Consider the following 22661-nt stretch of genomic DNA (forward strand, 5'->3'; position numbering starts at 1 on the left):
TGTGTGTGAAATCGGTTAAGATTTTATTTCTCTAATTTTATTGGCCCAGCACGAGGCGGAAGAGATAGCAGGCACTTCATTTATGCTTTTGAACCAGAGACTGCTGTTCTTTCTGGGGAAGGATACCAGCAGGCTGCTCCTAAGAGCAATCAAGAAAGGAAGGAGCCTTCTAACATCTCTCCCTAGGAGCTGCTGATAGGGCCCTGGCTATTTGCTTTCACGGGAAAATTGCTCTGGAGAACCCATTCAAATATCTCCCAGCAAATCACTGTGGCCTACAGCCAACTCCTTTTCCGCTCATTGGCCGACTGGAAACTTCAACCACTCCACGCCTCCCGCCTCTCATCGGGAGCCAATAGGAAAGATTAGTTTCTCGTAACTTAGCGTCATCAAGTACAGTACTTGCAACTGGCTTTTGGAGCTACAGATCGAGAAGTAGGCGGGGCCGTGCCAGCCGGCCTATATAAGAAGAGGACAAAGGCGGCGCGCCGCCTGTGTCATCCGCCATCTTGTGCGAAGCAAGGTGGCCTCCACGTTCCCCGAACGTCTTCTTCGCTTCTGCCTCGACCGCCCCTTGATCACAGACATGTCTCGGGACCGGTTCCGAAGTCGGGGCGGTGGCGGTGGCGGTTTCCACCGACGCGGAGGGGGAGGCGGCCGCGGCGGCCTCCACGATTTCCGCTCTCCGCCACCCGGCATGGGCCTCAATCAGAACCGCGGACCTTTGGGGCCCGGCCCGGGCCAGGGCGGCCCCAAGCCTCCGATCCCGCCACCGCCTCCGCACCAGCAACAGCAGCAGCCACCGCCGCAGCAGCCGCCACCACAGCAGCCGCCGCCGCTTCAGCCGCCGCCGCACCAGCCGCCGCATCCGCAGCCGCCGCATCAGCCGCCGCCGCCGCCACAGGACTCATCTAAGCCTGCCGTCCCTCAGGGACCCGGCCCTGCTCCCGGAGTAGGCAGCGCTCCCCCGGCCTCCGGCTCGGCGCCGCCCGCCACACCCCCGACTTCGGGGGCCCCCACGGGGCCAGGCCCCACCCCGACCCCGCCGCCCGCTGTCACCTCGGCGCCCCCCGGGGTGCCCCCGCCCGCGCCGCCGAGCAGCGGGGTCCCCACCACCCCCCCTCAGGCTGGCGGCCCGCCGCCTCCACCCGCGGGGGTCCCGGGCCCCGGGCCTAAGCAGGGCCCAGGAGCCGGCGGCCCCAAAGGCGGCAAAATGCCAGGCGGGCCGAAGCCCGGCGGCGGCCCGGGCCTAAGCACTCCTGGCGGCCACCCCAAGCCGCCGCACCGAGGCGGCGGGGAGCCCCGCGGGGGCCGGCAACACCACCCGCCCTACCACCAGCAGCACCACCAAGGGCCGCCGCCCGGCGGGCCCGGGGGCCGCAGCGAGGAGAAGATCTCTGACTCCGAGGTGAGTGTCTCTCTACGCTACGGGTCGGTTTCCCTAAGATGGCGGCGGCCCCCCCCTTCCGCCCTCCATTTTGTTGGAGACCGGAAAGGGCGCCTGCGCGCGGGGGTGGGGGGCGGGGCCGGCTGCTGCAGTGAGGGGCGGACGGCTCGGGTCTGCCAGCTGTTCCCCCGCCACCCCGGGTTAGGCCTCCCGGCTGGCGGAAGGAGGCGCTGAGAAGCTATGGTGGGCCTTGTTAAAGCTAGTGGATCCTGGAAGCCAGAATAGGGTGGAGGATTGGAGAGATCGAGGTAGGCCTGGTCTTACACGCGCAGGCCCAGGGCTTGTCGACAACGGAATTTTGGTCGTTTTCTTTAATATCTCACCACCATTTTAACTTTTGCCCACTATGATTTTGATTTTGACACTTAGCATAAACCGCTGACGAGGTTCCTGATATAGAGTCTACTCTATAGAGAGGTTTGTGGCTGTTCTCGAGAGTGTTCTGGATGGTTTAGTGTCTTTGATGTTCGGACTAATTACATTGGAAATCCCGTAAATGTAGTAGCATCTTTGACTTTAAATGGAACAGGAGAGCAACTTGACTGTAACATACCCAGCTTGGAAAAACGAAAATTATTATTGGGTCTTCCTATTTGCAGAGGTAACTGGTATCTGAAAATTCCTTTCCTTTTTCACTAGGGGTTTAAAGCCAACTTGTCTCTCTTGAGGAGGCCTGGAGAGAAAACTTACACGCAGCGTTGTCGGTTGTTTGTTGGTAATCTACCTGCTGATATCACGGAGGATGAATTCAAAAGATTATTTGCTAAATATGGAGAACCAGGAGAAGTTTTTATCAACAAAGGCAAAGGATTTGGATTTATTAAGCTTGTGAGTTTTTTTGTTTTTGTTTGTTTGTGTTTTTTTTTGGTGGAATTAAAAGGGTCTTTTTTTCCTACAACAAACATAGTGTTTTTTAAACCAACAAGAATAAATTAGTTTTTAAATTTTTCATCACTCACACAAAAGTTGCAGCTGTTGTACAGTGCATAATTGTTGGTATCTAAGAAAGGAAGGGAGTGGGTGGGTAAGGTATTTACCTCCCTCCCCTGAATGGTGTCAGGGTGGGCTGCCTGGAGATAGTTGAGCTGAGAGCTTTCAGAAGAATAGGATCGGGAGTTAGGCTTATGGCAATTTTAGGGTGGGCAGTAGCCAGTTTTGAGGTCATTAACGTGACTGTATGTCTTGATGCTTTCAGGAATCTAGAGCATTAGCTGAAATTGCTAAAGCTGAACTTGATGATACACCCATGAGAGGTAGACAGCTTCGGGTTCGATTTGCCACACATGCTGCTGCCCTTTCTGTTCGAAATCTTTCACCTTATGTTTCCAATGAACTGTTGGAAGAAGCCTTTAGTCAGTTTGGTCCTATTGAAAGGGCTGTTGTAATTGTGGATGATCGTGGAAGATCTACAGGGAAAGGCATTGTTGAATTTGCTTCTAAACCAGCAGCAAGAAAAGCATTTGAAAGATGCAGTGAAGGTGTTTTCTTACTAACAACGTAAGTTTTTATGTTTATTCGAATAACTTTTATTTATTAACTTGTATGAAGAAAATGCAATGAAACTGGAACAAAATTAAGATGGAACCATTTTTGTTGTTAGAACTCCTCGTCCAGTCATTGTGGAACCCCTTGAACAGTTAGATGATGAAGATGGTCTTCCTGAAAAACTTGCACAGAAGAATCCAATGTATCAAAAGTAAGATCTGTTGAACTTTTGGGCAGTTCTTAATTTAAGTGTAAACGAGAACTTGCTAGAGTAATTTTTCAATTTTGCTTAAAATATGCAAAGTTCTTTGAAATGGATGGGCATAATGAAAACCTCAGGCTCAGAAAGCTAGAGGTTTTGAAGCAGTTACTCAAATACCTAGTGTTGTTTCTGAGGTAGGTATATTTCACATGCATTCTTGTTTTGTTCTTAATGGTTGTTAGGATGTGTTGTAGGGATCCTCTTTTTTTTTTAATTAATTTATTTTTGTCTGCGTTGGGTCTTCATTGCTGCACGCAGGTTTTCTCCAGTTGCGGCGAGTGGGGGCTGCTCTTTGTTGCGGTGCGTGGGCTTCTCATTGTGGTGGCTTCTCCTGTTGTGGAGCAGAGGCTCTAGGTGCACAGGCTTCAGTAGTTGTGGCACACGGGCTCAGTAGTTGTGGCTCACGGGTGCTAGAGCGCAGGCTCAGTAGTTGAGGTGCACGGGCTTAGTTGCTCCGCGGCATGTGGGATCTTCCCGGACCAGGGCTTGAACCTATTTCCCCTGCGTTAGCAGGCGGGTTCTTAACCAGTGTGCCACCAGGGAAGCCCGGTATCCTCATTTTTAAGGGTTGAAAAAATATTTCTTGAATCAGAATTTGGCTAGGGAAATGAGTTAGAAAGTGAGGAAGGTAGGATTTATCTTCAGTGCCCATGTTACTGTTGAGTATGTTGTTCTGGAACATGTATCGTTTTTGCTGTAAAAATACCTTATTAAGAATCAAGGTGATCTGTACCTTTCAGTATTTCTTAGCAGTAACAGGCCAGTGAAGTGACCATTGTTTTTAGGGGAAATCAGATATATTTCTTGTGTGCATCTATAAATTGGTTCATATTTAAATATTGTCAGGGAGAGAGAAACCCCTCCTCGTTTTGCCCAGCATGGCACATTTGAGTATGAGTATTCTCAGAGGTGGAAGTCCCTGGATGAAATGGAAAAACAGCAGCGGGAACAAGTTGAAAAAAACATGAAAGATGCAAAGGACAAATTGGAAAGTGAAATGGAAGATGCCTATCATGAGCATCAGGCAAATCTTTTGCGTCAAGGTAAAGGACTCTCTGTGAAATATTACCGTTAGGGTTGTTTGCCTTTTGAACTTACTAGAATTTCATTAATGTGAATGTATGACAAAATTTTCCAATGTTCAGATCTGATGAGACGCCAGGAAGAATTAAGACGCATGGAAGAACTTCACAATCAAGAAATGCAGAAACGTAAAGAGATGCAATTGAGGTAAAATCTTGTTAAATTAAGTCCTTGCTTCTGCATTAAGTGTACCTAAATTTTGCAGGTGAGTCAGATGAAATACAGAGGTGTTAAATACTGGGGCAGCTTTGGTTTAATGCTTAAATTGAAATAGAGTGTAAGATTTTTGTTATAAGGCTCACTTACTTTGCTGAAATACCTTTAGGGCTCTTCTTAGTCACTGTCCCAGCCTTTGTGTGTATTTGCTCTAACCTAGACTTTGTAATGCTCTTAAGCAAACTACTAGTTTTTTTCAAATTGAATTTTTAAAATGTGGATAAAACTTTAGTTTTTATGTTTGATGAATGTTTCTAGGCAAGAGGAGGAACGACGTAGGAGGGAAGAAGAGATGATGATTCGTCAACGTGAGATGGAAGAACAAATGAGACGCCAAAGAGAGGAAAGTTATAGCCGGATGGGCTACATGGATCCGGTAAGTAAACTTCTTTTGCAGTGTAATTGGAGTTTTCTACAAAGTTTATAGACATCTAGGATGAAATTTTATTCAGTTAAATATAACCTTTCATATTATAGCTATTCTGCCATTTTTTCTCTTTTTAACCCAGGTGGTGTATTATGATTGATATGCCTTTTCCTTTGAGTTTTATCTTTTCCTTGGGTGGGCCAAAAGATTTCATTGGTTGGGAAGAAGCTTGCTTTATAGGTCTTTTGATAATGGAGTCTCACCTGGTTTCAGAATACTGATTTTTAAAATTACCTTATTGTTGTTTTCTCTTAAGTTGAAAAACAATTTTTTTTTTAAGCTTTGGAAATTCTTTTGTATTCAAGAATGCTTGGTATGGGTTTAGTACAGGTGTATGAACGGGTTTTTTTGCTTTCAGAGAGAAAGAGACATGAGAATGGGCGGTGGAGGAGCAATGAACATGGGAGGTAAGAATGAAAATTAAATTAGTAATACCACTGAAGAGCAGTATTCTGGTTGAGTTGTAACCAGCATTTTTGTTTCCTAGATCCCTATGGTTCAGGAGGCCAGAAATTTCCACCTCTAGGTGGTGGTGGTGGCATAGGTTATGAAGCTAATCCTGGAGTTCCACCGGCAACAATGAGTGGTTCCATGATGGGAAGCGACATGGTAATGTATCCTGTGGGACATAGTTCAAAAGGAAATTCTCGTTTTCACAACTTATGTGTGTGTGTTTTTTTGTTTTTGTTTTTGTTTTTAAGTAGGCGACTGGACCTCTTTTAGTTCCCCTATCATGTAAATCGTAGTATTGAGGAATACTTTGGCAACATAGAAGAACTCAATGTGGTAACCTAAACAGATAAGGTTGCCAACAAAAAGTCAATGCTTTTAGTAGTATGTTGGAATTATCTTTGGCAATAAGTAGACTTAGGTGCTTTCCATTATATTGCTTGTGTACTTTTGCACTATAGCTCATGGCAAATCCAAATTCTAAATGTTAGATAATGTAACATTATTCTACATCCACGTGAGAGTAATCAAATGGCAAGCTGTCATTCGTTAAGCTGGTATTTGCCAAAAGTGTGAATCAGACTTGTTTGTAGCTTTAGGCATGTTTTAGCAATGTGTAGGACTTTGACCTATATTTGGTGTGACTTCTACCCATGAAAAAGGAATTGTTTAGTCTTCGGACTCGTCGTTTCCCACCTGTTGGGCCTGTCTATAGGTGTACCTTCTAAAATAAACTGACATCTCTGTTTTGCTACAGGGTAGCAAAAGTCAATGATAATTTTAAGCATACTAGTTGTGTGCATTTGATCTGAACCTTCTTGATGCTGTCATATTTTAGCTGTACAGATAGTCTGTCAGGATACTTTAGAACAACCAAGTGAGTTGGTCTGAGTGGCTGTATTAGGACTTTACAATCCTTAGAAGAACTGAGTATTGGCTGTAGAGGTGGGTTTGGAGAAAAGTACATTGTCACGACTGAATTGAATCTGATTAGTTCACCTACAGGCTTTTGGCAAAGGAGGGAAGCTGCAGCATATAGCTCACTAGATTCATTTTACAAATAAGAACATACGGATTTAGAATGGGGCCTCATCTATTTAAACTCTACTTAAGGCTTTTGAGAATTAGAATCATAAGTAGCTGGTTGGGTTAAACGTAGTGCTGTTAGCTTTCTTCAAATTGAATTTTAAAAATAATGTGGGTAACATTTTGGTTTATATCCTTCTTAATAGGCAGGTGTAGGTATGTATCAGATTTGTAACTGTAATTTGACATGATGTTCCCACAGTTAAGATTCTGTAGTCCATGTGACATGTAGCTCCTGGGTTCTAAGATACTGTAATAACATAATTGTAAAACCCCCAAATTTCCTCTTTACCTTTTTGAGATAAAACATACAACGCGCTGAAAACCTAAGAATTTTAGGATTTTGAAATAGTTTGAAGGATTAGGATTTAGTATTTTTATAGTAACCCTGTAGTATTTTGTAGGAAGCATGTTGAAATCGTTTATGGGAACAGTTAAACCCTGATGCCGTTTTAGTTTCTGGGGGGTTTTTGTTCTGGTTTTCGGGTTTTGTTTTGTTTTTTTCCTAGCAATACTCAGAATAACTGGTCTGTTTTAAATAGAATTTGAAAGATAGTTCAGGCTGCTGTGCTTTTGCATATCTGTAGGGTTTTTCTGTTTGGGAACATAGGTTTCTAGGACTAGAAGTACCTAAAACTAGGTGGAGTAATGAAGTCCTGCTTTATTGCAGTCACTTAAGCTTGGTGTTAATGCTGTTTGGGAGACACCCAAAACACGGAATCATAACTGTCAGTGGACTTTCTACAGACCTAAGGGGAAAGTTGGGCTGTTATGAGGGTGGGCTGTATATTCAGTCAATTTGCAATTGTAGAGAACAGTACTGTGAACATAATTGTCTCTGGTTATACAGTGATGGCTCTGAAGGTGGTATACCTGTGAGAATATGGCAACACACTTTTAAATCAAGTTACTGTGCCGGTTAAGTGACTAAATCTATTAGTCTTTTATTCTTTTTCTTTTTGTAGTCTGGTAGCATTTTATTAAAACTTTGAACCTTTTAAGGTTTCTGCAACTTAGCAGATGTGTCTTAAGATCTTGAAAAGCACAAGGTTTCTTATGCAGCACATACCACTAACTGGTGAGTAGGTCTTTGTCACTTCATTGAGTGAATTGAATCTGTCTGGTTGGGCTTGTTAGGCTTACTTGGAAATTAAATTTCCTGTTCAGACCTTGAAAGTGAGAAGTGTGTAAGCTTTTCAGTGGGTTAATCTGATGTGAAATTTCTTAAAACTCATTTTGGAATGGGTTTTCACATCTGCACTAATTCTTAAATTTTTTAGCACTACAGGGAAGATCTATTCTTTGAAACAGGTGTATGAGAATGGCTCAAGTGGGAACATACCACAAGGCATGTATTATCGTAAACTAATTTTCAAATTACCCTTTTTTCCTTTCTATGTTCCCGGTACCTGTGGATCGACTCATTGGTGATTGTATCGACGAACGTTGACTACGGAACCTTCTAAAATATTTACTTAACACACATGGACATCAACTACATATAATGAACTGTTACTTAACTGTTCCAATAGCGTACTGAGCGCTTTGGGCAGGGAGGTGCGGGACCTGTGGGTGGACAGGGTCCTAGAGGAATGGGGCCTGGAACTCCGGCAGGATATGGTAGAGGGAGAGAAGAGTATGAAGGCCCAAACAAGAAACCCCGATTTTAGATGTGATATCTAGGCTTTCATTCCAGTTTGTTTTTGTCTTTTCTTGTTTAGATAGCAATCTTTTAAATTCTTGCATTTTAGTAAGAAAGCTACCTTTTTATGGATGTTAGCAGTTTATTGACCTAATATTTGTAAATGGTCTGTTTGGGCAGGTAAAATTATGTAATGCAGTGTTTGAAACAGGGGAATTTTTTTTTCCTTTTTTTCCTTTTTTTTTTTTTAACTGTATAATGTCCCTCAATTTATGGCAGTGTACCTTGTGCCACTGATTTCCAAAGTGTACCAATTTTTTTTTTTTACTGTGCTTCAAATAAATAGAAAAAATAGTTAAGATTTTGATCTTCAACTTTGCCATTCATGCTTCTATGCACATTAGGCTAGGTGTTCCACTTGGAAAGCATAAGAGTGTCTAGGCCTTTGAGTGGCATATGCCATTTCTGGGAAATGTATTTGTAGGCTAAGTATTGCTTTCTACATTTAAGTACCCCCTTGTTTTAAAAAGAAGAAATGCATATTGAATAGTTTCATGATTTGATTTGTTTGGCATTATAGGAAGCAAGCCGGTGCTAGTATTTTCAAATGGCTATGTAAGCAAAGCTGAACTGTAAATCTTCATTCAGGAATGTGTATTAAGATTATGGAATGGGTGTAAGACTATTGGTAGGGGGAGAAAGTGGGTATGACTTAAATGGATCTTTTACGGCCCTATGATCTATCCTTTCCTTGAAAGTTTCTGAAGAACAAGTGGAAAGATCATTTTGTTGCATTCCTCCATTCTTGTTTTTTAAAGAACGAGTCCCAAGCCCTACGAACGGCTTGTATTGAACATTCACATCTGAATTAAAGATTGTTAAACATGAAGTCTTTTCATGTATTACTTCAAGTGATTTATAAAGATGGGGTTTAGTCTGAATAATTAAACTCGAAAGTAAGGTATAGTCATCATAAAGTAGGTTTGGCTATGTATACATTTGTACTCTTAACTTTTACATCTCCTTGTGGTACTTCTGTTGGGCAAAAATCTGTAGGACTATAAAAAAAACTTATTTTCTTTTCTAAGAGCTGGTAGTGACTTAATAACAAATAGGGTTGCAGAGAACTATACTTACTGTGAAATATTTTTAACGTGTTTTTCCATAGTTTCCTTTTGATGTAGCACTAAATCTGGAGAGTTGCTCGTGCTACACAGTACAAATATCCTTTCCTCCCACCATAAAGCTTTGGAGCTTTTCGATGGTGTTGTCAGTTTATTGTCAACTTCATTGAATCTCCTTTCATTAGAGACATTTTGACTTATTAATAAAATAGATTGTTACTGTTGTCTGTTAGTACAATGGGAACCTGCTTTCCCATGTTTATATTGTTAGCAGAGGAATAACTTCCTAAAAGTAGTAGGTAAGGTAACTGAATGGTTTGGCTTTGTTCTTAGTTATGTTTCCATTCAAATTTGTACATTATAGAACTCTTACTATGGAATGTGTCTTCCTCCTTTTCACCTCTGTTGGTGTTAATTGGCAAAAGTAAAATTCTAAACCAAATCTTTGTTTAAATACTGAAGGCTTAGTATTGTGCCTGAGTACAAAGGGAAACCTGTTGTTGAAACAATTGAGCACTCGTGCATAGGAAACCTGTTAATACTAAAAGTAAAACACTAGTGGAGTATAAAGGCATGCCACCGAATTCTGGTTGTGTGACTGACAGGTACCTGGTGTACTAATTAAGGGAGAGAATCTCATTAGAAAATGTTCATTATTTCTGTTCACCAAGACACTTGGAAATGAGTAGTTCTACCAGAATTATATCAATGAGGAAGTTTTGTCCCAAGTCAAGTTATTAATTGGTGATAATGTATGAGATTTTCTGTACCGGAAACAAGGGTCTTGATTTGAAAGGAGTCCATTACAATTTGATTGAATTGTATGGTAGGGACTCCACTAATGATAAGAAAATAAGGGGTGTTCATGGGACACCCACAGAGGGTGAACTTGAATGTGTGGGCGGGGGCTGGTGGGGAAATGGAAAAATCTGCCTATAAAATTAATGTTTCAGTTTATTTTTCAGATTACATGCCTTTCTTTATAAGGGATGCTGGCACAGACCCCTAAAATAAGCTTTTGGTAGTACTGTACCTTTGAAGAGTGGTGAAGGATGCTAATGGATAATCTCCTGAAAGTTGTGGTTTTGATAGCCTCATTGTGTAGAATTGCTAAACGTTGTTTAGCAAGTAATGTTGCTTAGTTTCAACTAAGTTTTGACTTTAATCACTGAAACAGCAGCGTACCAAGGGTCGTAAGCTACTCAAATAGACTTTCAACAAGTCTTGGAATGTATATGATAGTTTTTAGCCTAATGGGAATTTGAATCATCTTTAAAAGTAGATTCCTAAAAGCTGATTTATGAAACTTGGGGGTGGGAAAGGGAAAGTAGTACTTTTGAAGTATTTTAGCCATTTTTCTCATTTAAAGAAACCACCTGCCCCCGTTTCCTCTTCTCCACTTTCTCTCATAATTTTGTTTTAAGAGGAACACTGATTGTTTTTAAACTTATTACTCCTCTTATAATTCCTAATCTTTAAAAACTGCATTCTCTAAGAGATCCCAGTGTATTTAATAGGTGTTTTAGAAACTTAACCCATTGGCTCAACGTTTAGTGAAACCATAATCCTCTTTGCTTAGATAAACTTCTAAGAAATACTATAAGCCCCACCACTCTTTATTAGATGTATTATACCACTAATATAAACATAATAATTTGGGAAATTGTAATGTTACGCCTGTGCAATTTTTATAAGTGGCATATTATGGCAGATAAAAATTTAGATACTTGGCTTTTCTTGGGCAAGCCACTAAGTTGTGGCGGAATATTTTCTGGTGTTCTTGGACTGCAATTATGCACTATTAAAGTAGTCGCCTGCTACATAACTGCATTTAGCCAGCATTTCTGCAGTGCGTAACTGTGAGGAACGTAGTACCGCAAATGGCAATGGACATTAGGACCCGGATGTAGTATTCCTGCTTGCTCCGAGATTCTCATTGCCGACTGCATACAGGTAGGTAACAAGCAATATAATCTAACTTGGTGACTTGCTATGTACTTTTATTCCGTGGGCATTCTGACATCATACTTCTGACAATGAAATTACAGTGCAGCACCTAACACCTGTATGATAAAGCTAGCTTATATCAAAACTGCGTGGGTTTGGGTTTAGAGCTGTAATTTGTCAGGCAGAATTCAGTGCTGTTGCAGTTCTCAGATAAAAAGTGCAAACTTGATTATTTGGTATATCTGATTCAGTTGTGTGGTTTTTAGTTGCATTGTAACTGAAGATAACATGAAACACATCAGTGGTGTGGGGGAGGGGACCATACCATACTTCGGAAGTAAGAGTGCTTTTTAAGCATCTTGACACAGACTGTATAGCATGTGATAATTAGTTTCTGTTGTAGCAAACTGACCTGCTCATAGGTCAGCAATATCAGTTTGAGTGTAATCTTGGTAATTACTCTGTAGGTTGAGTGAATTAAGACTAAAAGTACAGTTTTTTTTGTAATGTGATTTAAAAATTTTTTTAAATGGGCTCCATCGGAACACCTCTGTTACTAACTTGGGGCATAGATGGGAATCTAACATGAATAGTTCAAGTTCTGTGATTTGTCTAAATATGTTTATACTCTAAACCTGGGGGAAAGTGGTGTGGCATGTTGACTTGCCTATTGAATACATGTTGGGAATCATTTCCCAATCATAAGACTTCGTCGTATTCTGTAGGATAACTGCAAATGTTCAGAGTAGCTTTTTGAATTTGGTTCCCTTAGCTTTAGGGATGTGATGTTACAATCCAAACTGTTCAACTACCAAAACAGTAAGTCTTCAAAAGCACCTTCCTTTGTTGCTTAGGATTTAAGCTTTGCATCGACTGTTGTTCCAGACCTCAATTCAACTGAACTTTGGTCTATGAACTGGTTTTTAGCTAGCATGCATGAGAAACAGCTTTCGTGTATAATGTTTTCTGCTCTGTAACTGGAAAGTTTGGTTTATTTTGCATAAATGTTGGTAAAACTCTTCATGACTATGAGAATTTTCTTTCATTGTATCAAGACAAATGGCTTGTTCTTTGGCAAGCGATTCACAAGGTGGGGACAAATTTGTACTTTAATACGTAGTCCATTCAACCAAATGACTTGACTCTCCTGCTAGATGAAAGAGCAAATGGTGACTAGTTTAGCTCTCTATATTAGTAATACAGTGCACATCAAACATAATGCTCAGTATTAGTGACAAGAGTGTCACTAAATTGGCATGCATCCCTGATGGGGTTTTCCTGTGGCATAATCCATTAAGTCGGTGGCCAGCACTTGCTACCGTGGTTCAGTGATTGTTTAGAAATAAAAGCGCAGGTTTGTTTCTTAACAGTCAATAACAATTTTGAGAGAATGTACTTGTTACAATATATGGACATCATTGGGGTGGGGGGGTAATTTTGCTTCATTCTGCTTATCTTGATGAATAGGCTTTTGCACTTTCGATGAGAAACCTGTGACTTTAGTCAATTCTTACTAGTTTTGATTTGTATGTAGCTGTAATTTGTGAATCTTAGTGCAGAGGGTCTTAAAAAAAATCACTCAGTCAAAAAGCTGGGGATAAATGGGTTTCAGTAACAACTCTATACCGAGGTGCTCGCATTGTATTTCATAGTCTTTTCTTGTTACAAACCAAAATTATTTTTAATGAGAATGGTCGGAAGTTCAGAGGTGTGATGCCAGAATGCATTTTCGTACTGTTAGGCCCTTGGAACAGGTACCGGTGCTTTATGAAAGATGAAAGAAATGCAATGGGTGCTCTTCACATAAGGTTGCAAAACCTACAAAGAATGCATAATAGTTTCACTTTTCCCCAATAAAGAGATGCGTGTGACTAGTTTTGGACTTTTAACCTTAATGGGGGTTGCATGTTTCCTATTGTTAATCATTGTCAGCTGCAGTGACATGATACACAGTCCTGCATTTACTGCCTTTCCCTTAATGATTTTGGACAGGTTTTAGAGAGCCAGGATGTTTGTTCTGGGCCTTTATTTGGTTTTGGCTTTAGCTGATAATGTTTCAGTGCTCTGTCAGCTAGTGCAGTTCTCAAATGGCTGCCTATTAGGGAAAGAATTCAGAGGATTTGGCTGCTCCCAATCATCTGTCATTGCTGCTAGATAATGATTGGCAATTTTTAAGACTCAACTGTGGAAAGCTCACAGTTGGTAAACCATCAAACATAAAAATGTTGCTTTTGAACACCAGTGCTGAAAAGATTTATTTGGAGGGTGAAAAAGGGGCTGGATGCAGCATAGGATAATCTGGAGAATGGAGGAAGAATGCAAAACGATATAGTATCCCTTATGGATGGTACATGTGCAACAGGGAACTATTTCATATACCCTTGGCAGTTGCTGATAATCAGGGAGGAAGAAAAACCTGGAATTTGAATTAAGGCTGATCTTTCTGGTTTTTGTGCACTGTGGCCCTGCCAGGCATATATAGTGAAGGTGAATGTCTTCTCCCTCAGAAAAACTCAGGTTCCTTGCTGTCCCGATAAGGCATAGCTTCCCTGCCCTAACTTAAAACTCAGTGAGGACTTAAGAGGGAAAGAATGAGGCAAATATATAGGATTGCAGGATAACAACTGCATTGTTGTGTACTGTGGAAGGGGGAGGGCTCTCTTGGTGGACTCCTGCTGAAGGTGGTCAGTCCACCTGAGAATGGAAGACATGCTTGGTGGGGAGCAGGGTACGTGCTTTTATATGAAAAGAGCCGATGTTAAAACTCATTTGGTAAGGTAAACGTTGTCACATACCTTCACATAAGGGATAGTATATTTTGGATTGCAGTCAAACTTCATTGTGGTCAGACTGGTGAAAATGCAGTTAGGCTTTTGTATTTTAAAGAGGATACAATTCTCATTCGAACTCAGGTGTCTACTGCTACCTTACGTCAGAATGATTTTAGATTTTTTCCCCCCATGAAGTCTCTTCCTATTTTTTATGCTGTAACTTGCCCCCAATCTTTGTCTCTGGAATTTACTCTTTAAATTTTGAAATTAACTAGCATTTTCAAATCTTTATGCCCTTGTCTTTTATATTAACTTTTTCTTATTATTCTTTAGGTAAGAATGATTGATGTTGGCTGATATTGGAGTGTTCATTCCGTTGAAGTAAGTTTCCTTGGAAGGTTTAACCTGTAGAGGATTTTGGGTTTGACTTCTATTTAATGGTTAAATAATTTGATTTAGCTATGTGGGGTGAAAACTGTTTGACTCTTTTTTAAGATGTTCGCCTCTCCTAAGATAATACCCTTATTTATTTTTTTTAATGTGTGTGCATGCGTGTGGGTGTATGTGAGTTGGAAAGAGAAAAGATTGGGATTATTACAAATCCCAATTATTACAAATTATTACAAAGATGTCAAACAATAGAAGAAAAAGATGAAAGATTTAGATCAGAAAAGATGGCTTGAATTAGTGGAGACATGTATTTTCAGTACTCTTAAAATGAACTTTGGACCAATTCAAAATCCCATTCCTTTTTACATAATAAATTGTGAGGAACAGTTGTCTAGTCATTGGTAGGAGGGAAAACCTGTTTTCAACAGGTTCATTCAACCTGTTATATGCTGAATATGTTATTTTAACACAGTTAATATTTTAATGATAGGTGGATAAGATATTTGTTCTCAAGACATCACACAGCATGAGCTGATCAAGAAGGAAAGCTACAGCTTGTTAGACTGATGAAATATCTAGGTGAGTTGAGTGATTCTTACTCTGTAAACTGCCTTCAGGAGGACTCTCGGGTGGTATAAAAATAACTACTCGTGTGGATATCTCATTTTAATTTATTCTACGTTAAAACTTTCTTACAGGAAATATGTTTTTATAGCACACACTTAAATATTTAAACATTTTTACAGCCTTCTGAGGTGTGGTAGACCTTGTCTGTTTGGCTAAAGCCTCACAAAAACAGGACTTAAGTTTTAAATAAAAATATATATCTGTATTCACCTCTGGGTCCATAAGACCATGGAGAAGAAGGTTCAGAAGATTTGAAGTTCCCTGTTTTTCATCAGATAGTTAAATGGTGGGATTACCTATAGTTGAGAATAGATGGAAGAAAAAATAAATATAGATGATGATCTAGAAGGATTGGCAACTCAACTCTGCTGTTCTAGCTGGAAAGCAGTCGTAGACAGATGGACATGACTGTGTTCCAATAAAACTTTTTTACAAAAAGGTGACTTGTAGATGGTACCTTACTGTCCCTTCATCTTACAGAAATTGCATTCGTTCAAGGTATCACTTAGGTATAAAGGGCTGTCATAATCAGTTTGAAATTAACAAAAACGGAAGAATTGAGGCTATATCTTATACCTAGAAAGAGGGTGCCAATTAATGGAGTGTCTTGAATGTTAGAGATCTGCCTTGTAAGAAAGTTCTTGTAGAAAATGGAAGTAAAATTTAATAAACTCATTGGGTGAGTCTGATATTAAAATCATTTCTGCTTCTTTAATCCTTAGTTATCTAAAGATCATTAAATACTATTACTACCACATTACTTGATTAATGTTACTTTGCTGTTTAGGAAGTTTACTTGGTTGATGCTGATAAATATTTGAGACCTTGATATGTGATTCTTAGGTCTTTTGGAGTAATTGTTTCCTTTAATTGACAGGATCCGGTGAACTCTGTCCCGAAAACCAGTGAGGAAGAGAGCAAAGAAGAATAAAACAACCTGTTGTTTAATAAAGACATTTTAAAATCAGATTGTCCTTCCATTTGTTTTGGTTTTGTTTTTAAGTAGAGAGGACTCTTCCGTTTTCCAGAATTTTCTGTATATGTCAGCAACTTGTTTCTAGGTGACATTAAAAAAGTCATTCCATGTTGTAAGTATAAAACAAACTACATAATTTAGGACTCTACTTCTTGAGGCCTTTTTGGCAGAGCTGCTTCAGCCTCTTAATTACTAATCAACCTGATGGCCCTACACTATCAAACTCACCTGATTTAGCCATCATTATTTTAAAATTGCCTTCAGCCTTAGTAAGTTTTATTCCTGAGATTACCATGTGATTAACAGTTAAAAAGCATTTTGTATATTACAAAAGGATTATCAGATTATGGTTATGGGTAGTCAAGACATTACTTCACTAACGAGTAGAGACTGAATTGCGTCTTGCCAAATAACCATATTTTGGTTACCCTGAGTAGCAATTTCTTTAAAGTGGAGTTGAATTTTATACGCAGTGTAAAATTCTGGAATTTGCTATAAAATCTGCTTGCCCCCTCCATTCTTGAAGCTCTCATTAAAACTTGACAAACTGTTTAAGGGATCTTTCACACCAAATTAATATGAGGTACGTATTAAAAGTAATTCGGGGTTTGCTTTTTGGTGTTTTTTTTTTTTTGGTTTTGTTTTTTTGGGAGCCGTGCCACATGGCCTGCAGGATCTTACTTTCCCTGACCAGGGATCATACCTGTGCCCCTTGCAGTGGAAGCACAGAGTCCTAATCACTGGATCACTGGGGAATTCCCTTGTAACTGGAAAGGGAGAGAGTTGAAAGCCACAGCAGTCACTGGTCCCATGGAATTTGCTTTGAAAAGCTGTGTGTAGTCAGTACCAGGGATGAGGCCCAAGATCCTGCTCTAAGTGTTCATAATCATTCTGATTATCTGTGATTGGCATATCTTCAGAGAGGCAAATGAGAGATCCCAAATCAAGAATCATCTGAGTCCATGTCTTGGTTCAACTGTTACTCTTTTTTTTTTTTTTTTTTGCGGTACGCGGGCCTCTCACTGTTGTGGCCTCTCCCATTGCGGAGCGCAGGCTCAGCGGCCATGGCTCACGGGCCCAGCCGCTCTGCGGCATGTGGGATCTTCCCGGACCGGGCAAGAACCTGCGTCCCCTGCGTCGGCAAGCGGACTCCCAACCACTGCGCCACCGGGGAAGCCCTGTTACTCCTTTCTGATTGCCAGCTTGCTTAGCATCTTTATGGGTCTCAAGGCAAAAATCTACAGTATAATATATTGGTTAGGAGTTACAGGGTCTTGCTACTGGAGTTCAAGTATTCTGAAATTTGCCCAGTTGCATTATCTGGCAAGTTGCCTGAATTGCAGGTTGCTCATCAATAGGATGAACATACTACTTTTTCTTCATTGGGGTAAAAGGTGGGTGTACATAAATGAACTTGCACGGAGACAAAAACAAAAGGAGCATGTGGCATTTTCAAATAAATTTACTAGTTATCAGGGTTCACAGGCAACAGGTCCAGGATTTTTATATTTTATAGAGAATAGGAAATTGTTAATTTTGGTAAGCTTTTAGACTGTGGAGTCCACAAGGGGAAATTAGTAATAGATCCTTAGGACTGAGGATTGGGATTCGTGGGAGAGACCATTTAACTTGGACAAGTTGTATATTGGTTTGGCCAAAAAGTTTTGAGTTTTTCCATAATCTCTTAACATGATGTTATAATAGGATTAAGAATCCCTGCCTAGGGGCTTACCTGGTGGTCCAGTGGCTAAGACTCTGCACCCCAAATGCAGGGGGCCCAGCTTCCATCCCTGTTCGGGGAACTAGATCCCACGTGCCACAACCAAGAGCTTGCATGCAGCAACTGAAGATCCTGCATGTCACAAGACCCAGTGCAGCCAAAAGAAATTAAAAAATTCCCTGCCTAGCAGGGTTGTATGTTGATTAGTTGGTATTTTAAGTGTGTTGGGAGTCGAGTGGGGAGCTTAAAGCTCAAAACAAGTCCTCAAAGTTGTTTTTTTTTTTTTTTTTGCGGTATGCGGGCCTCTCTCTGTTGTGGCCTCTCCTGTTGTGGAGCACAGGCTCCGGACGCGCAGGCTCAGCGGCCATAGTTCGTCGGCCTAGCCGCTCCGCAGCACGTGGGATCTTCCCGGACCGGGGCACGAACCCGTATCCCCTGCATCGGCAGGCAGACTCTCAACCACTGCACCACCAGGGAAGCCCCAGTCCTCAAGATTTTTAACAAATGGTTTATCAGGTATGTAATGTTTTGCATCTAAAGTGGGTTGGGTTCTAAACGTGCTTGAGGTAAGAGGGAATGAGGGGAAAAAGACAAAGATCCAAATAGAAAAACATTCCGTGTTCATTGACGTAGCATTCCCCAAAATAATTTACTCATTTACCATGTTCCAGCTGACTTCTTGAAATTGATAACGCTGATTCTAAGTTTCATATGGACCCTTACTTCACACCTATACAAAAGTTAACTAAAAAAGAGTGAAATGCCTAAATGTAAGAATGAAATTATAAAACTTAGATTATTAAATGACACCAAAAACATGAACAACAAAAAAGGCAAATTGGATTTACCAAAATTAATCACTGCTTCAAAGGACATCATCAAGAAAGTGAAAACTCATGGAATGGAAGAAAATATTTGTAAATCATAACTGGTTAGGGACTTGTATCCAGAATATGTAAAAAATAAACCCAATTGAGAAATAGGCAAAGGATTTAAATAGAAATTTCTGCAAGGAAGGTATACAGAAATGCCAATTAAGTACATGAAACGTTGCTTGGCATCATTAGTCAATAAGAAAGTGCAGGGAATTCCCTGGTGGTCCAGTGGTTAGGACTCTGAGCTTCCACTGCAGGGGTCCTGGGTTTGATTCCTGGTCGTGGAACTAAGATCCCAAAAGCTGCTCGGTCTGGCCAAAAACAAACGAAAAAAGCAAATCAAAACCCCGAAATACCACTTCAAACTTTCAGCTATAAGATGAATGTCTGAGGATCTAATGTATAACATGGTGACTCTAGTTACCAACACTGCTTTATAGAATTGCTTCGGTCACTTGATAATCAAAATTGCCTTCACTAGTTCAGCTGTCTTCATCATATACTAGATTTCTTTATATATCTGGCCCAGTGAACTATCCATTCCTACATAGATGTCATATTTTAAATTTCATTGCTTTATATGAGTTTCAGTAGTTTTTTTTTTTTTTTTCTAAAGAAAAGATTTTCTTTGGTTTTCTATGGACTCATTTTATTTAGTGGAATAAGTATATACATCTTAGGGTTCTTCAGAGAAACAAGCAATAGATTATACGCACACATATATTTTGGGGGGCATACTTTTTTTGGGGGGGCATACTTTTGATTAAAAAGCAAAATATACCTTCCACATATTTGGAGGAAAACCAACTAACATTATAACTAGCATTAAGGAAGAACTGAGCAGATACTAATAAAGGTAATAAAACAAGATGGGTGTAAAAGCAAAGGTCTCTGGGGCGTGAAAGTGGGTAGTCCATGGAACTGGTATAGACTTCTACCAAGAGACATACTGGTGGACACTCAGGTGGAGTCAAACAAGGGAAAAAGAAGAGAGGGCTTTTGGTTTTGTATGCATATATAAATTTAAACATGCGTGTTGGAGAACTTTCAGGGTATTGGAGCTGTGCTGCTTCTCCTGAGGGCTCAAGTAATGTCATTGTAATTAATGAAGCACGTAATTGTATACCCACCTTGTTTTGACTGTTTGCTATTTTGTAAGTATCACTGCATGAAGAAAACCTTGAACTAAAGAAAAGGGGCAAGGAGGCTCACAGGGAGGCTCTCTACCACTGTCCCATGTGAGCTGGCCTGGGATTGTAGTAATCTAGAAACATTTTTCAGCGTGCTTATTGCCCTTGCCATCTCCCTAGAAGATTTGGCCTGCCTAAAGAGGGAGCAGAATGAAGAGTTAACACCATTTCCTAGATATAAGAATGGATTGAGATAAGAAGTTTACTTTCAATACTTTGCTACTTTTTAATGTTCCTAGTAGATGGTAAGCACTCGGGAAACTGGTAGATACTTAATACTGGTAAGTTTAATTTGGCATTGCATACATTCTAACTCCTCTGCCTGCCTTCTGCTTAATTGAACTCATCTGGCAAAAATCAAAGTCATGATAAAATCCAATTCTCTGTCTAATCCATATACATTGACTGTCTTTAAAGTCTGCTTACTGATCTCTAGGGATCCCTTTTTGCTGCCCAGCAACCACACGATTTTTGTCTTTATTAAATTCTATTTCATGCCATATCCTCTTTCTTCAAAGCTCCAATGCCTCTTCTTTCATCCTCATTTTCAGAAGATGACCTTTTCTGTTTCACTGAGAAAATAGAAACACTCAGAACTTTCACAAGCTTCTACAGTCATATCTCCCCACCTACCTACATCTGTACCTACATTTTCCTTTTTTTTTTTTAAAAAATGTACTTATTCATTTTGGCTGTGCCGGGTCCCAGTTGCATCATGTGGGATCTTCGTTGTGGCATGCAGGATCTTTAGTTGTGCCATCTGGGCTCATAGTTGCAGCATGCGGACTCTTAGTTGCGGCATGCATGTGGGATCCAATTCCCTGACCAGGGATCGAACCCCAGCCCCCTGCATGAGGAGTGCAGAGTCTTACCCACTGGACCACCAGGGAAGTCCCTGTACCTACATATTCTTTTTCTTCTGTTATAATGGATGAACTGTCCATATTTCTAGCTGAGGCCAACTTCTTCACCAAAGAGGATGGCAAATAACCACATGGAAATATCCCCAACATCATTACCTTAAGAGAAATGCAAATTAATGGGGGTATATATATCTATATCTATCTATCTATCATCATCTATCATCTATCATCTAATCTCCAGTGGGATATAACTACACACCTATCAGAATGGCTAAAATAAAAAGTAGTGATAACATCAAATGTTGCAAGGGATGCAGAGAATCTGGATCGCTCATACATTGCTGGTGGAATGTAAAATGGTACAGCCACTTTGGAAAATAGTTTGGCATTTTTTTTGGTTGTTTTTTTTTTATACCAGCAATTTTTTTTTGTTTTTTTTGTTTGTACCAGCAATGGTACTCCTGGGCATTTAGACTAGAAAAATGAAAATTTATGTTTACACAAAAATCATGTATACAAATGTTCATAGCAGCTTTATTTGTAATAGTCTAAAACTGGAAACAATCCAAATGTCCTTCAAAGCGTGAACTGTAAAAAAAAAAATAGTGAACTGTTAAACAAGTACATCAATAACATTATTCAGGGACAAACAGGAGTGGACTATTTAGACACGTTAACAACTTGGGTAGATTTTAAGGGTATTATGCTGAGTGAAAAAAGCAGTCCCAAAAGGCTATATGCTCTATGATTCCATTCATTCTTGAAAAGACAAAATTATAGAGATGGAGTATAGATTAGTAGTTGCCAATGGTTAGGGATAGAAGGGAGAGAGGAAGGTTGGTGTACTTATAAAAGTATCACAAGGGAGCATTGTGTTGGTGGAATTGTTTCGTATCTTGACTATAGTGGTGATTACATAAATCCATACATGATAAAACTGCATAAAAGTAAACACAAGTACACGAGTACATGTAAAACTGGTGAATCTGAATAAGATCAGTGGATGGTATCAATGTTTAAATTCCTGTTGTGATACTGTATTATAGTTATGCAAGATGTTACCATAGGGGGAAGCTGGGTGAACGATATATGAGATCCTTCTGTATTATTTCTTGCTACTTTATCTTAAAATATCTTAATTTAAAAGTGTTACATAAGATGGTTGATAGTATCTATGTCTTGTTTCTGATACTTTTGTGGTAGTGCTCCTAATATTTCACCTTTAAGCATGATGTTATACATACTATTGTCTAGGTCTATACATACACATTAATAAATATATTACCAACATTTTATTGTTAACAGAAAAAACCTTTAATTCTAATTTTACCAAGGTTTTAAAAATCAGGCACAAAAGTTAAAGCTTTATCAATGCTTTTATTGTATATATTGATATCATTTTCTTAATTTGATATATTTTGTTGCATTTCATAAATACATTTCCTAATATTGAAACACCTTTACATTCTTGACATGAACTGCAATGGGTAATAGTGCATCACTTAAAAAATTTTTTATAATAGAAAACTTCACATGTAAAAGCTGAGTAACAGGGACTTCCCTGGTGGCGCAGTGGTTAAGAATCCGCCTGCCAATGAAGGGGACACGGGTTCGAGCCTTGGTCCGGGAAGATGCCACGTGCGGCGTAGTAGCTAAGCCTGTGCGCCACAACTACTAAACCTGTGCTCTAGAGCCTGTGAGCCACAACTACTGAGGCCCGTGCACCAAAACCCCATGCTCCGCAACAAAAGAAGCCACTACAGGGAGAAGCCCGCTCACCGCAATGAAGAGTAGCCCCCGCTCACCACAATTAGAGAAAGTCCGTGCGCAGCAATGAAGACCCAATGCAGCCAAAAAAAAAAAGCTGAGTAACAATACAATGAATCCCTATGTACCTATCACCTAGATTCAACAACTATGAAATCACGGACAATCTTGTTTCATCTTGACCCTCAAGTACTCCCCCTCTCCCGTTATTATTTTGAAGCCCTAGATTTCATGTAATCTCATCCACTAATTCCTGAAGTATTTTTGTCTAAAAGTGACTTTTTATTTATTGGCTGCGTTGGGTCTTCGTTGC

General features: G+C 40.1%; 2 protein-coding genes across 6 annotated transcripts in view; one reads left to right on the top strand and one right to left on the bottom strand.

Moving 5' to 3' along the window:
• The first annotated feature begins 468 nt into the window (after positions 1–468).
• SFPQ (splicing factor proline and glutamine rich) lies at positions 469–15924 on the top strand. 2 transcript variants are annotated; one of them, XM_060140583.1, is made up of 13 exons: positions 469–1408; positions 2087–2275; positions 2643–2944; positions 3048–3143; positions 4041–4237; positions 4340–4424; positions 4752–4869; positions 5279–5327; positions 5408–5529; positions 7989–11175; positions 14274–14321; positions 14821–14909; positions 15835–15924. In XM_060140583.1, exons 1-10 carry the CDS (start codon positions 587–589, stop codon positions 8124–8126), a joined length of 2118 nt encoding a protein of 705 aa, XP_059996566.1. In that variant the 5' UTR covers positions 469–586; the 3' UTR covers positions 8127–11175; positions 14274–14321; positions 14821–14909; positions 15835–15924. The 2 variants fall into 2 exon arrangements, with proteins under 2 accessions (XP_059996566.1, XP_059996565.1); XM_060140582.1 differs by lacking the exon at positions 7989–11175 and having other exon boundaries at positions 470–1408.
• Positions 15925–18625: 2701 nt separating this feature from the next.
• The window catches only part of ZMYM1 (zinc finger MYM-type containing 1), a 37760-nt gene continuing 33724 nt past the window's right edge, over positions 18626–22661 (bottom strand). For 3 of the 4 annotated variants that reach the window (XR_009538998.1, XR_009538996.1, XM_060140612.1), the window contains one exon: positions 21100–21169. The gene's annotated coding sequence lies outside the window, so the exon portion shown is untranslated. Of the gene's footprint in view, positions 18840–20144; positions 21170–22661 lie in introns of those variants that run through there. The other variant, XR_009538997.1, reaches the window with a different exon arrangement.

Source organism: Lagenorhynchus albirostris, chromosome 2 (genome assembly GCF_949774975.1).
Source record: "Lagenorhynchus albirostris chromosome 2, mLagAlb1.1, whole genome shotgun sequence".
Classification (NCBI taxonomy): domain Eukaryota; kingdom Metazoa; phylum Chordata; class Mammalia; order Artiodactyla; family Delphinidae; genus Lagenorhynchus; species Lagenorhynchus albirostris.

Excerpts from the sequence above, each read along its gene's own strand:
- SFPQ (XM_060140583.1), top strand. The coding sequence starts at position 587 with ATGTCTCGGGACCGGTTCCGAAGTCGGGGCGGTGGCGGTGGCGGTTTC. Across the intron at positions 5,328-5,407 it reads AGGAGCAATGAACATGGGAG|ATCCCTATGGTTCAGGAGGC; the intron begins GTAAGAATGAAA and ends TTTGTTTCCTAG. Across the intron at positions 5,530-7,988 it reads CCATGATGGGAAGCGACATG|CGTACTGAGCGCTTTGGGCA; the intron begins GTAATGTATCCT and ends CTGTTCCAATAG.